The sequence below is a fragment of the Aspergillus brunneoviolaceus genome (assembly GCF_003184695.1).
Source record: "Aspergillus brunneoviolaceus CBS 621.78 unplaced genomic scaffold BO95scaffold_13, whole genome shotgun sequence".
NCBI classification, from domain to species: Eukaryota; Fungi; Ascomycota; class Eurotiomycetes; order Eurotiales; family Aspergillaceae; genus Aspergillus; species Aspergillus brunneoviolaceus.
In genome coordinates, this window is record NW_020290743.1 from 304,179 (window position 1) to 316,208 (window position 12,030).

The following is a 12,030-nucleotide window of genomic DNA, read 5'->3' on the forward strand; positions in this document are numbered from 1 at the left end:
TGCTTCTCACGGTGCGAAGGTAGTCCCCCCATCCGGCTTCGAGTGCCGTGAAACCGACCTTCCCAGTCCGTGACCCCATGACCGCGCCGCCGCCGCAGCCACCCCCTTGCGGTAAACCAATATGACAGCTCCAACTGACAACCTTTGGTCCATCGGTTCGGGGCTCAAACTCCAATAAAGCATGATGATACGATGTTAGTTGTTAGTTGTGCAGAGGAAAAGTCAGAGGACGGAAAGGCAAGCTACGCTGGCCGTGGATTTAATTCATATGCACTTTTCGGGGTGGGGTTGCGTGGTCGTCGTGGAGTGCTTGTTCTACGATGGGGGGGGGGGGGGTGCCGTGGCGACGAGGAGCAGGCTGTGTGGTTGGTGCGTGCGTGGCGGATGAAAGATCCCGATACCGATACCGATCGTGACCGCTGCGGCGGCACTGAGGTGAGGTGTTTAGTCTATTTGAAGGGGGTTACGTTGCAAGATGGTGGTGGTTATGCAAGGGGCGGAAAGTGTATGGGTTGGAGGTCTGGGGTTTGGAGCCGAGTTGGAATTAGTAACGTTCGGTTACCTTTTGCTTTGGTGCGTTGCGGTTGAGGGATAGTTGGAGGAGGGTGGTAGGAAGTCAATTGAGGCTGCGCTGCTGCTGTTGTAACACCTCAAACTCAGTAAGGAGGTTTCCTAGGATTGAAGGCAACTTCGTGTTCGCCGGAGACTCTGGATATCGTGCTGGAATTTCGTGTTTGGGTGGTGGATGAGGGAGGCATCAGTGGTGGAAACAAAGTTTCTAGTTTAGTTTATTGGACCTGTCAAAAAACCCTAACCCACGCAACACCAAAATGTCAACCTAACGCCGACCTTCCTTCATACCTGTACCATCCCCATCCCCATCCCCATCTATCTATCTCTCTATCAACTTCCCTACCCGGATAAGTTATGTACCAGTAGGACCCAGAGACGCACAGACACCACCCTATTCACAGTTGAAACACCGATCACTGTCTTTGCCTCTAGAGCACCCCCCCCTCCTCCCCACACATACCCAAACCATAGCCCACCGTAGAGAATAAGATTACTGCCTTGGCTTGATAACAGCCTCGATCACCGACTCCATCCCGGGATTCGTATTCCAAATCCCCGTCACCTCCAGCCCGGCCTTCCCCAACAGATCCCGCCACTGGCGCTCCGAGCGCTCCACGCCCGCCCCGATGCTCATCATCTGGATATCCAGCGAGGCCTGCAGCAGCGGCACGTCCGTGTCGGGCAGGACCATGTCAACAATCAGCACCCGCGAGTGCGCGGGGTCCATGGCGGCGACGGTGTTCTGCAGGATGCGGAGGCAGGTGGCGTCGGGCCAGTCGTGGAAGATGGCGCGGAAGTAGTAGGTTCGTGCAGCTGCCACCGTTAGCATATACTTGGCCGGTGACCGCGGTGCTCACCGAGTTTTAAGCCCGGGGGGTAAAGTTGGATGTCGCAAGGGGTGGGTGAACCCCATACACCACCACAACCCACCACCACCACAGCCCACAAGCAAAGCTCCACCGAGAGAGGGGGGAGGGGAAGGGGAAAGTACCTTTGACAGCCTGCTCCTCCAGAAAGCTAACCCCCATCGCCTCAATCCCGCTCCCGACATCCCATTTCACCACCTTCGGTAGATCCTGCAGCACCCGCCGCCCGGGGAGATCGGCGTACCGGGCCTGAAACGCGAGCAAATCGTGCCCTTGGTTCCCGCCGACGTCCACAATCAACACCGCCTCCGGGTCATCCTCGAGTGCCGGCAACGCCGGATCGGTCAGCCGCGCCACCGGATACATCTCGAACCACTCGGGCTTCCCCGCGCGCCGACTCGCCATGTACGAGTTGAACCGCTGCTGGCGCGGCTGGTGGGCCGCCAGCCACTCGAACTGGCTGGCGCCGACGGCCCATTTCATGGGCGCGTGCGCGTATTCTTTGGGGGTGGTGTAGGCGTGCGTGGCGAAGTAGGTCGGGAGGGTGGAGAGGGTTGGTAGTGTTAGGTCGTAGCTTTGGGCGGGGTGTTAGTGGTTTTTTCTTGGTTTGAGAGGGACTGTAGGTTTGATGGTGGTTTGGGGAGATATTGCTGCTGCTGCTGCATAGGTACGAAGGTAAAGGGTAAACGTACATGCATGGCACCCCGTCCCGACCAATGGGCGCGATCAGCGCGGCGGTCTTCTCGTTGGCGGCGTAGTGCTCCGCCGTCGGGGTCGTGCATAGCCCTAATGAGGCCATCACGCGCATGAGTCGGACTGTGCACACCGTCAAGCATCAGTAAGGGCATGTGGATTATTGTCTTGGTCTGGAAAATGTGGGTGGGGTCAAGTACCGATCAACGCCCGCTCTGCGCCGGTCTTCTCTGCCAGCGCGGTCGCCGACAGCCCGGCGGGGCGGTGGTCCATGAGCAGTGGGAATAGGTTCATGTCCATCACTGTACGGAGGGCAGCGTTCTGCGGGGGCTTTTTTGGGGTAGTTAGTGACGAACCGGGATTACTGCTGCCAGGTGTCAAGGGTTCTCACTTGGTAGATTAACCGCAGCAGCGTCTCGGTCGGGCTCTCAATAGCGAGGCGCAGCTGGTCCACCAGTCCCAGCAGCTGGAAGTGGGACTTGGCCGTCCGGTCGGGGCTCTCTTCCTGCAGTACGGCTTGCTTGATTTGCTCGAGGAGCGGGAGGAAGGATTCTGGTGCGGTGGGCGTGGGAGCTTCGTTGCTGCTGCTGCTGCTGCTGCTGCGGCCGCTGTTGCTGCTGTCACCGAGGGAAATCGGGGCCATGTTGCTGGACCGGTGCTAGCAAAAGCAGAGACAATCCAGAAGAAGTGAGGGCGTATGCTTCATGCACAGGCAGGATGGCAATGACAGTTATTGCAGTTCGACAAGGTTTATAGAATGTCTAGAGCGCGTCTAGGGCAGGAAGTATACGCAGGCAGGAAAAAAAACAAAGTCTGAGCAATTGGTTTTGCTTTTCCAGCGGTGGAAGAAATCTCGGGGGGTGTGAACAGCGGTGTGAATCATCGGGCATGGTCCCTAGGGCTTTTATATCGATGGACCCTGCACTGGGGGGTTATCCTTGGATGCGGCCTGATGCGTGCAGCTATCCGTGCAAGACGGATGCGTAGGGGTACTCTATCAGTATAGGGTATAGGGTTTCCAATAATTTGCTGATGACAGGGCTAGACCCCGCGAGGGGGGAGGGGGGCGAAGGAATCGGAGATTTAATTTAGTTTTGGGGGTGGTCTGTTTTTTCTTTTTGGGCTTCAGAAACGAAACGGGAGAGTAGACGGATTACGTGGGACGGTGTTACACGTTGGATGCACTTCCAGCAGGAGGTGAAGCTGCAAGACAGGGATTATCTCTGTGGGGGTTGAATGGGTGCACGTTGAAACTGGTTTTCTGTCTGAATACCTCGGAGCTGAATTAGCACATTGGGTTCAATGGTGGTGTTTACGGTGATGTAGTATACTTTGTATCTTCAATCTATTCTGCAAGCTGAGGTATATTTGCACGCCAGCCGAGTGGGATTACATCAATGGGGCGAACAACCAGCCAGATACAGCTGACTCAGAAAGAATCCGACCGTGATGCATTCCACCCCCCCCATCGGGCGTTATCAATGCCAATCCCTCCTTCGGAGAGAAGCTTCCAATCGTCTTCCTTCCCGGGGTCTCCAGCGCCACACAGCGCCACAGCGTCCAGACGGTGTCCGTCATTCTGCGCCGAGATAGTATCACATTCGCACACGATCGGAAACCTGACATCTACGCTGCACGAATGATCTAAAGATCGGGCAAGTCGTCATCCTCGCCCATCTCCGCCAGGTGTGTTTCGTCACTCTGTCTCGTCGCACACAGATAGCATCACCTTGAAGTCACGTAGATGAACTTCCCCCCTCTCTCACGCGGAGAGAATGCATGCACGAGTCGAGTTTCCACCTTTCACACGAGGTCATCCACGGACCCCGTCTGATCATGCGAGATACGACCCAAGTTCATCCCGGGATCCTGGATAGGACTGTCTGTTGGTAGTTGGTTTAGCCGCCGCGATGGATCCCTTCCTTCGTATGGAGCCCGTCTCCATATCCATGGATCAACCTCCGCGAGCAGCGAATGGGCTGTACCAGCTGAGTGGAGGGGGAGACGCTCATAGCGTCGCGATCGCAGGTCACCTGGAAAGTCAATCGGATGGAAATGAGTCGAGTCGAACGAGCGACCGAGCGAGCTGCGAGCAACCACCAGATTGAGAGATCGTCAACACCTCCATGATTCGTTCTCAGCACGTTCCCCGCGATTCAGGATTTCTTCAAGGCAGTACTCCGGTACTCCGTTTGTCTAAACATGTGCTTACTTGATGGTCTTGGTGATGGACGAGCAACCGAGGCAGGCGATAAACCCGGATAGATGCTGCCGAATCATAGGTTTTTCGTTGCTTTTCTTTTCCGGCCTCATCACCAGCCTCGATTTGTGGCTTTGGTTGATTCTCGAAAAAGCCGACGGAAGGGTTTACAGTAGGACCTTTTTTCCTTTTTTTCACCATAGTCCAGAAATGAACAAAGGACGGTCAAAAAGTCCCAGACATGGACTCTCAGTCAGATGATTGAGATGCCGAAGCCGGGATGGACCACCACCCTGGTCTGTGGGACTGAGGATCGAACAATTTTTTTTTCTCTCTTTGCTTTTCTGTTACACAGGGATGATCCGTGGAGGGAAAATGGAGGGGGAGGACTGACGACACGAGATCATCCAATTGCAAGAGAGTGATTGGGCGAATGGATAGCTCATGCAGCGAAAGACGCAATATTGCTGCTGCTTGTTGCTTTTTCCGGGCGTGGCGGTTCGAATCTACCCCTACCTGCCCCATCCAATCAGTTTGTCCAGGCGGACTGAAAAAAAGAGGATCAAACAAGTAGCAGAAGAATCGGTGAGGCCTGGACATCTGGAAGGAAAAGAAAGCAAACCGTTGAGAGGAGTGATGAGTATCAAACATGACAAGGCGCTGCTGATTGAATAGGCCAGTGGAAAAGGACGGGTCGGGCCCATTGTTTGAGGACAATAATGGCGGGAAGGGAACGGGAAGAGGGCCTTCCCCGAGCCTTTCCGGAAGATCTCAGGGCTCGATGGGGTCCTAGTATACTAGAGGGGAATTACTGAGAGCGAATCAGATTGCAAGGCTCTATTTACCTCCTTCAAGTTGTCTTTAGTACGGAGTATCCTGTGGATAGATCCTCGATCATTTTGCACGATACCCAATAACAGAGTGAGTCAATAGTCGCCGTGTCTCCACCCGTACTCAGCTCCCCTACTTGGGCGGAGAATCTACGGATAGAATTGACCCATTGAGCCATCTCCGGGACGAATTCTTGATAAAGCAGAGTCCAAGTTTGGATCGGGATGATCTGTCACTTTGCGATACTGTGACTGACAAAAGGGAGTCAAAGTACAACGCGGGACCGTACAAAGTGAGGCGGAGAATTTGTCATTCCTTCAGCTTGCCAAAAGTACCCTGCAGCAGAAAAGGACTTAGTCAACACCCACCACCACCCAGACACTCAGATAGGCGCCTTTGCTGCAGAATCACCTATCTGCACGCGCAGTTCGTGCCTTTTCGCCAACTTGCGTGAACTATTTTCTTCTTCTTCCCCTCCCCCTGCCCAATTCCGGTAGTGTCGCCGAATAAACCGTGGACCTCTTCCAGTCAAAGTGGAGTTTCTTCAGCTTGGTCGGTAAGCTCTTCGCCACACGGCCACTCCGTCAGCTCCACCGAACCAGTGGACCATCAAAATTTCTTGTGGTCTGAATTTCTATTCAAGGAAAAACCCAAAGCTAAAAAGGAAGCTTGTGGACAAGGATGAATTCAGTTACGGAGACACCAGTCATTCATTAATTCTTGTCGCAGTATGACTTTCCCGTAACAGTGGGCCTGTGTCTCCCCTCACATCCCGCTTGCCTGCCACCGCACCGCGATTCACCTTCCATTGGCAGACATCTGTCATTTCCCCCCTCTTCTGCCCCCCTTGGGCTGAACCATATTTCCCCACTGTGCTGAGAGATATTGTGGACAGAGAAAGTAATAAATTTTCGTAATAAGCATCATCATTTTAGGCACCAAAAGAAAAAAACCAGATTGATCGTCGATCGATCCGTGGGGCTTTTTGGATGGCTGATGGAGGGCCGGGGGAAACCAGGTTCCTGGAGCCGACAACCTGGGTGACTGGAGCATCATCCTGGTCACATCCTGGGCGCATCCTGGCCACTTCCCTCTTTCTAGATGCAGGTTGACGAGGGTCGAGAAAGAAAAAGGTGGACGGCATCATGCAGTCTCACGCAACTCCTTCATCATCACTGGCGATCGCCTGGCAACCCGCTCGTGCAGTCGCCGCTGCAGTGTGACCGGCCATCCATCACCCTCAGTAGTCGGATACCTGCCCTGACCGACGGGAACTGCTAGTAGACTGGGTAAATAGGGTCAGTACGCGACTCGTCCCGATCGTGCTTAATGGGGCTGGGCCCGATCTGGGCCCGTGCGATGGGTTAGAGTTAGGGCTTGAGCTTCTCTTTCTGCGCCGGCACTATGGAGTACGAGTACTCAGTCACTCTCCACTACTCTCCCCTCCTCTCCTCGTCATCTCCCCCCGACCCACGTCATGGTCATCAGAGCAAGGGTAAAAAATAGGAAAATTAAAAAAAAAAAAAAAAAAAAAAAAGGCAAAATACGAAAAAAGAAAATCCTCCACAGCCAGTCCTGATTCAGACCGCATACCAAATTTCACCGCTTCGGATCTATGATGCCACGGGAGTTATAGGGGTCGGTTTCATAGCCGGCTTGCCACTGGTATAGTTACCGCTACTAACCTGAAGGATGTGTGAACTTCCCAAATCGGGGTATCGAAGTGGCTCCGTCGAGTGGCAGTACGGAGACGGGGTTCCATGTCTCTTACACAGCGCATCTACCGTCCTCAGGTTTAAAAAGACTCATGTCGCGCCCGGTGATACCTCTTCGAAATCATTCTGACCCACTACACCACCCTGATCCTTCACCATGGGTATCCCTCATCATGAAGGGACCTCCCACGAGAGGCTCAAGCCCTCTTCGCCCGAACAGTTGATCGCCCGCTTCGGTCGTCTCCATCTGCTGGATGACTTGATCCGTCTACGGGCAGCTGACCCCATCCAGCATCCTATCCTTGCCTACCCCAAACCCTCCCAAGACGATACGGTGGAGTACGAGTACTTCTCCGGGTTGGACCTGGATTGCATGGTTGATCAAGCCGTGTGCACGCTGATGGACTATGGCTTCAAGCCAGTAAGTCACCGATTCTCTCTGGTCGAGCAACGCTGACCGAATGACAGCCCCGCCAGGATGGCGCCATCGTGGCGCTGTTCACGCTCTCCGACCTGAACATGGTCGTCACATTCTTTGCCCTGAGCCGACTCGGCTACACCGTGATGATGCTGTCCCCGCGTCTATCGGCATCCGCCTGCGTGGCCCTGCTCGACATGGTCGGCTGTGACACCATCCTGTACGGCCAGGCCCCCAACATCCGCACCACGATGGGGGAGATCCTGCGCCTGAAGCTGGTGGCGTGTCGCCCCATCGTGCAACGACCCTCGCTGGACGAGGATGTCGAGGAACCGGCCATGCTGGTGCTCCGCCGCAGCCGCAGCCCGGAGACGCAAATCCACAAGATCGCCCTGATCCTGCATTCCTCCGGCTCGACCGGCAACCCCAAACCCCTGTACCTCAGCCACAAGGCCCTGATGACGCATCCCATGCGTGGCCCGGGCTACACCTCCTTCAACTCCCTTCCGTGGTTCCATCTTCACGGGCTCTCCACCGCGCTCCAGGCCATGTACATGCGCCGCACCGCGTACATGTGGGACGCTTCACTTCCGCTGACAGCCCGCACGGCGGTCGCTGCCCTGGAGGCCGCCCGTCCGGAGTCCGTGCAGGGCGTACCGTACCTCCTGCAGCTCTTGGTCGACAGTCCTCGGGGGTTGCAGGTCCTGCGCCGCTGCGACTCGGTCACGTACGGGGGCGCCCCTTGTCCGGATGAGCTGGGCGATCGGTTGGTCGCAGAGGGGGTGAAGTTTGGCGGGTCTTTCGGATTGTGAGTTATTTTTTTTTTCGACAGCGATTTGTTTGCGGTTGCTGATAATCAATGATGTACAGAACGGAAGCCGGACTAGTGGCCGAGTCGATCTCCCGCCCTGCCGACGATCCCTACTGGAACTACATGAAGTTCTTCGACAACATCCGCCCCTTCATCTGGATGAAGCCCATCGGCGATGAGCTGTACGAAGTCGTCTACCTCCAGGGACATCCCGCCCTGACCGCCTCGAATTCCGATGATCCGCCTGGTTCGTATCACTCGCGCGACGTCTTCACGCCCCACCCTTCCATCCCCGACCGGTGGAAGTACGTCTCGCGCATCGACGATCGGATCACGCTGGTGAACGGCGAGAAGGTCCTCCCGCTTCCGATTGAGGGCCGCATCAAGCAGAACCCACTGGTCGACGAGGCGGTGGTGGTGGGCGTGAGCCAGTCGGTGCCGGGCCTGCTCGTCTTCCGGGCGGACGGCTCGCACCGATACTCGGACGCAGAGTTCCTGGACCTCGTCTGGCCCACGGTGGAAGAAGCCAACGCGCACGCGGAGCAGTTCTCGCAGATCTCCCGGGACATGGTCGTGGTGCTGGCCGCCGACCGGGTCGTGCCCCGCACGGACAAGGGGTCGATGATTCGCGCCCAGGTGTACTCGCGATACGCCGAGGTGATTGAGGGGATGTACAACCGCATGGAGCAGGACGCGCACGGCACCCTGCAGCTGGACCTGCAGGCCACGGAGGAGCACCTGCTGCGTCTCTGCCGCGAGGAGCTGGCCATGCCCCGCCTCGACCTCGAGACGGACTTCTTTGCCGAGGGCATGGACAGCCTCAAGGCCATCCATCTGCGCCGGCTGATCCTGCGCGACTTCCGCCTCGCGAGCAGCCGGAGCATCAGCCACAACATCGTGTTCGAGACCGGCAGCATCGCCCGTCTGGCGGAGTGCATCTCCGCTGCGCAGAGCGGGCACTCCGATGAGGGGGTGGCCGCAGACGAAGACGAGCTGGCCATGATGCCGGCGCTGATCGAGAAATACTCGTTGGGGTTCCCGGTGCACACCCCTCGTCCGGCGGAGGTGTCCAACACCCGGAGCGTTGTAAGTACTAACCCAGCCCCGCAGCATTATTATCCCCCGTGCGCCAGCGCTAACATGTGCGCAACCAGCTTCTCACCGGCCCAACGGGCTCGATCGGCGCGCACACGCTCTACAAGCTCGTCAACGACGACACCGTCTCGCGCGTCTACTGCCTGACGCGGCGCAGCGACGCGAAAGCCTCGATCCTCGCCTCCCTATCCCAAAAACACCTCACCCTGCCAGCCTTCCGCACGCACAAGATCGTCGCCCTCACCAGCGCGCTCGACCAGACGCACCTCGGCCTCGACCCGCACGTCTACCACGAAATGCTCCGCTCCGTCTCGCTAGTCATCCACACCGCATGGCCCGTCAACTTCAACCTCCCGCTCAGCGCCTTCGAGCCCCACCTCCGCGGCCTGCACAACCTCCTCCGCTTCTCCCTCAGCGTCGCCCTCCCCGCCCCCGCCGTATTACTGTACTGCAGCTCCATCTCCACGGCCCTGGGCTCCCCGCAATCCCTCGTCCCGGAATCCCCGGTCGCCGATCTCTCCGATGCCCTGGAGATGGGCTACGGGCGCTCGAAGCTGATCGGCGAGCGGATGGTCAGCGCGGCGCGGCGCACCGCGGCCGCGCGGGCGTTCTCGCTCCGCATCGGCCAGGTGTCGGGCCACTCGAAGCGTGGGCTGTGGAACGACGCCGAGGCCCTGCCGCTGATGCTCCGCTCCGCGCTGACGCTGGGCTGTCTGCCGCGCTTGGACGGGGTGCAGTGCGCGTGGCTGCCGGTCGATAAGCTCGTCGCCGCCGTGCTGGAGATCGCGCGCGCCGTGTGCTCGCATACGCCGCCGGCGTCGCGGCGGGGGTCTTTCTCCTCCGTCAATTCCGAGGCGGGGAGTGTGGATGGCTGGCCGGAGGATGATGATTCCGTGTATAACCTCACGAATCCGCATCGGTTCGAGTGGGAACACCTGCTGAAGGGGCTGAAGAGGTGCGGGTTCGATGGGTTCCGGACGGTGGGTTTTGCGGAGTGGTTGGAAAGGTTGCGGGAGAGCGAGGCGCGCGGGGAGGAGGGGGTGAACCCTGCGGTCAAGTTGGTGGGGCATTATGAGGCGATGTATGCAGACGGCAGAAAAGAGCCTGGGTTCTGTACGGACCGGGCGGAGAGGGATAGTGTTACCCTGCGGAATGGGAGATTGAGAATCGTCGAGGATGGGATTCTGGGACGCTATGTTAGGGATTGGATGGGGAGGTGGCCCAGACCTTAGGTGTTGAGGAGGGACAGAATGAGGCTTTGGTTCTTCGATGTTTAGTAGTATATTTTGTTTGCTCTGTACAGATTCTGGGTGGGTTGGTTTGTTTCTGTCCGGGATAGAGAGATACCATGGTGAATGCTAGTAATTCAATCATTCGATCAAAAGAGATTGTCCTTTTAGCTCTTTCTCAGCATTGTACATTATTCTGATCGAAACACTGAAGATTCAATACTAGGTAGACAAAGCACAGCTGACCTCTTTGGATGTACAGTACTTGAAAGATATCCGGCTACCGCAACCGGAGTAAATCCGATCCGAGGCGCTCCTCCGCTCCCGCAACCGATGATCTCACTCAACCTTCCCTCCCGTCAACCGTCAACGTCACCGTCACCAAAACCACCATCCACCGTACAACCTTCCCAATCACCACTCTCGCGCATTACAACACACACAATGGGCCTCATCCGCCGCGCCCTCAAACTCACCACCATCGGCGGCACCGCCACCCTGGGCGCCTTTTTCTTCGCCACGCGCAACTCCACCTTCGTCCCCCTCCCCACCACCGACCCCATCTTCCACACGCCCGGCTACCAGACGTTGAACCCGCACAACAACCCCACGAGCCACGACCTGTGCGTCCGCCGCGTGCGGCTGGCCGACATCAACCCCTCGCTGCTGGAGAAGAAGGGCAAATTGACCGAGGCGTTCTGCGCGGGCGTGTGGAGTGGCTGGGGTGAGTTTTCCTTCCCTGCGCCAGCTGGCTTGCTACGTGCCTAGCTAGCGCATCACCCCCCTTCCCTCCCCCTTTTCCCAATCCCCGATCCTTCCGCCTACAATACTAAACCCTCTGGTCATGCTAGGATACGCCTACCAACGCCGCTACCTCTCCAAGAAATACGAATCCCCGGCCACGGCCACGGACCTCTGGACCCGGGAGCAGCTGCGCTCCGCCACCTACGAGGTCGGCACGCGCATCACCGACCACTTCGAGGTCGTCGAGAAGACCCCCGAGCGGATCGTCGTGCGGTGCGGCGACTCGCCCCGCAAGACCGGGGTGCGCGACTCCGACGGCCTGTTTGAGATCTCGGCGGTCGTGAAGCCCGAGGAGGGCGTTGCCGAGTTCGGGCTGAAGAGTGTTTTCTTCAAGGGGACGAAGAACGACACGGGTGCGGACGGGACTGGGGCGCCGCCCATGCCGGCGCATGTGTTTTGGTTGCATAAGCAGTATACGAAGTTGTGGATGGAGACGGGGGTGCGGAATGTTTTAAGGTGATTCTGTGGATTGGTTGAGGGGGGTGACGGGGTTGACGGGTTGGAATTGGGGTGGGAGCTGGGGGCTTTGAGGCACGGGGCTGGTATATATACCTCGGTTTGTTGGGGTGAAGTGAGGGTTGGTTGATGTAGATGTAGATGTAGGATTTATGGTCGGTCTATTTGGTGTCAGTGAAGTTTAGATTATGCTCCTCAACCATTGGGTCAATCTGTGGCCTGTTTATTCTTGAATCGGGTGGCAATGTGTCTTAGAACTGGTGAGCCTGTCAGCTAGTAGTAACTCATTGTCCAGGGGCAAAGGGGCAAAGGGGCAATGGGTCAACGTGGGATGTCAGC

General features: G+C 57.2%; 3 protein-coding genes across 3 annotated transcripts; 2 read left to right on the forward strand and 1 right to left on the reverse strand.

Moving 5' to 3' along the window:
* Positions 1 to 1,063: 1,063 nt before the first annotated feature.
* BO95DRAFT_489980 (S-adenosyl-L-methionine-dependent methyltransferase) lies at positions 1,064 to 2,775 on the reverse strand (the record flags this gene model as incomplete). Its single annotated transcript, XM_025590594.1, has 5 exons — positions 1,064 to 1,386; positions 1,565 to 2,013; positions 2,132 to 2,255; positions 2,333 to 2,462; positions 2,524 to 2,775. 5 exons carry the CDS (start codon positions 2,773 to 2,775, stop codon positions 1,064 to 1,066), a joined length of 1,278 nt encoding a protein of 425 aa, XP_025445185.1.
* A 4,001-nt stretch (positions 2,776 to 6,776) lies between these two features.
* BO95DRAFT_407817 (putative NRPS-like enzyme) lies at positions 6,777 to 10,608 on the forward strand. Its single transcript, XM_025584082.1, has 4 exons — positions 6,777 to 7,299; positions 7,347 to 8,104; positions 8,167 to 9,193; positions 9,262 to 10,608. The coding sequence occupies exons 1-4, from the start codon at positions 7,036 to 7,038 to the stop codon at positions 10,432 to 10,434; spliced, it is 3,222 nt and encodes a 1,073-aa protein (XP_025445186.1). The 5' UTR covers positions 6,777 to 7,035; the 3' UTR covers positions 10,435 to 10,608.
* A 437-nt stretch (positions 10,609 to 11,045) lies between these two features.
* On the forward strand, positions 11,046 to 11,995 carry BO95DRAFT_440157 (uncharacterized protein). Its single transcript, XM_025585892.1, has one exon. It carries the CDS (start codon positions 11,276 to 11,278, stop codon positions 11,693 to 11,695), a length of 420 nt encoding a protein of 139 aa, XP_025445187.1. The 5' UTR covers positions 11,046 to 11,275; the 3' UTR covers positions 11,696 to 11,995.
* Positions 11,996 to 12,030: the final 35 nt, after the last annotated feature.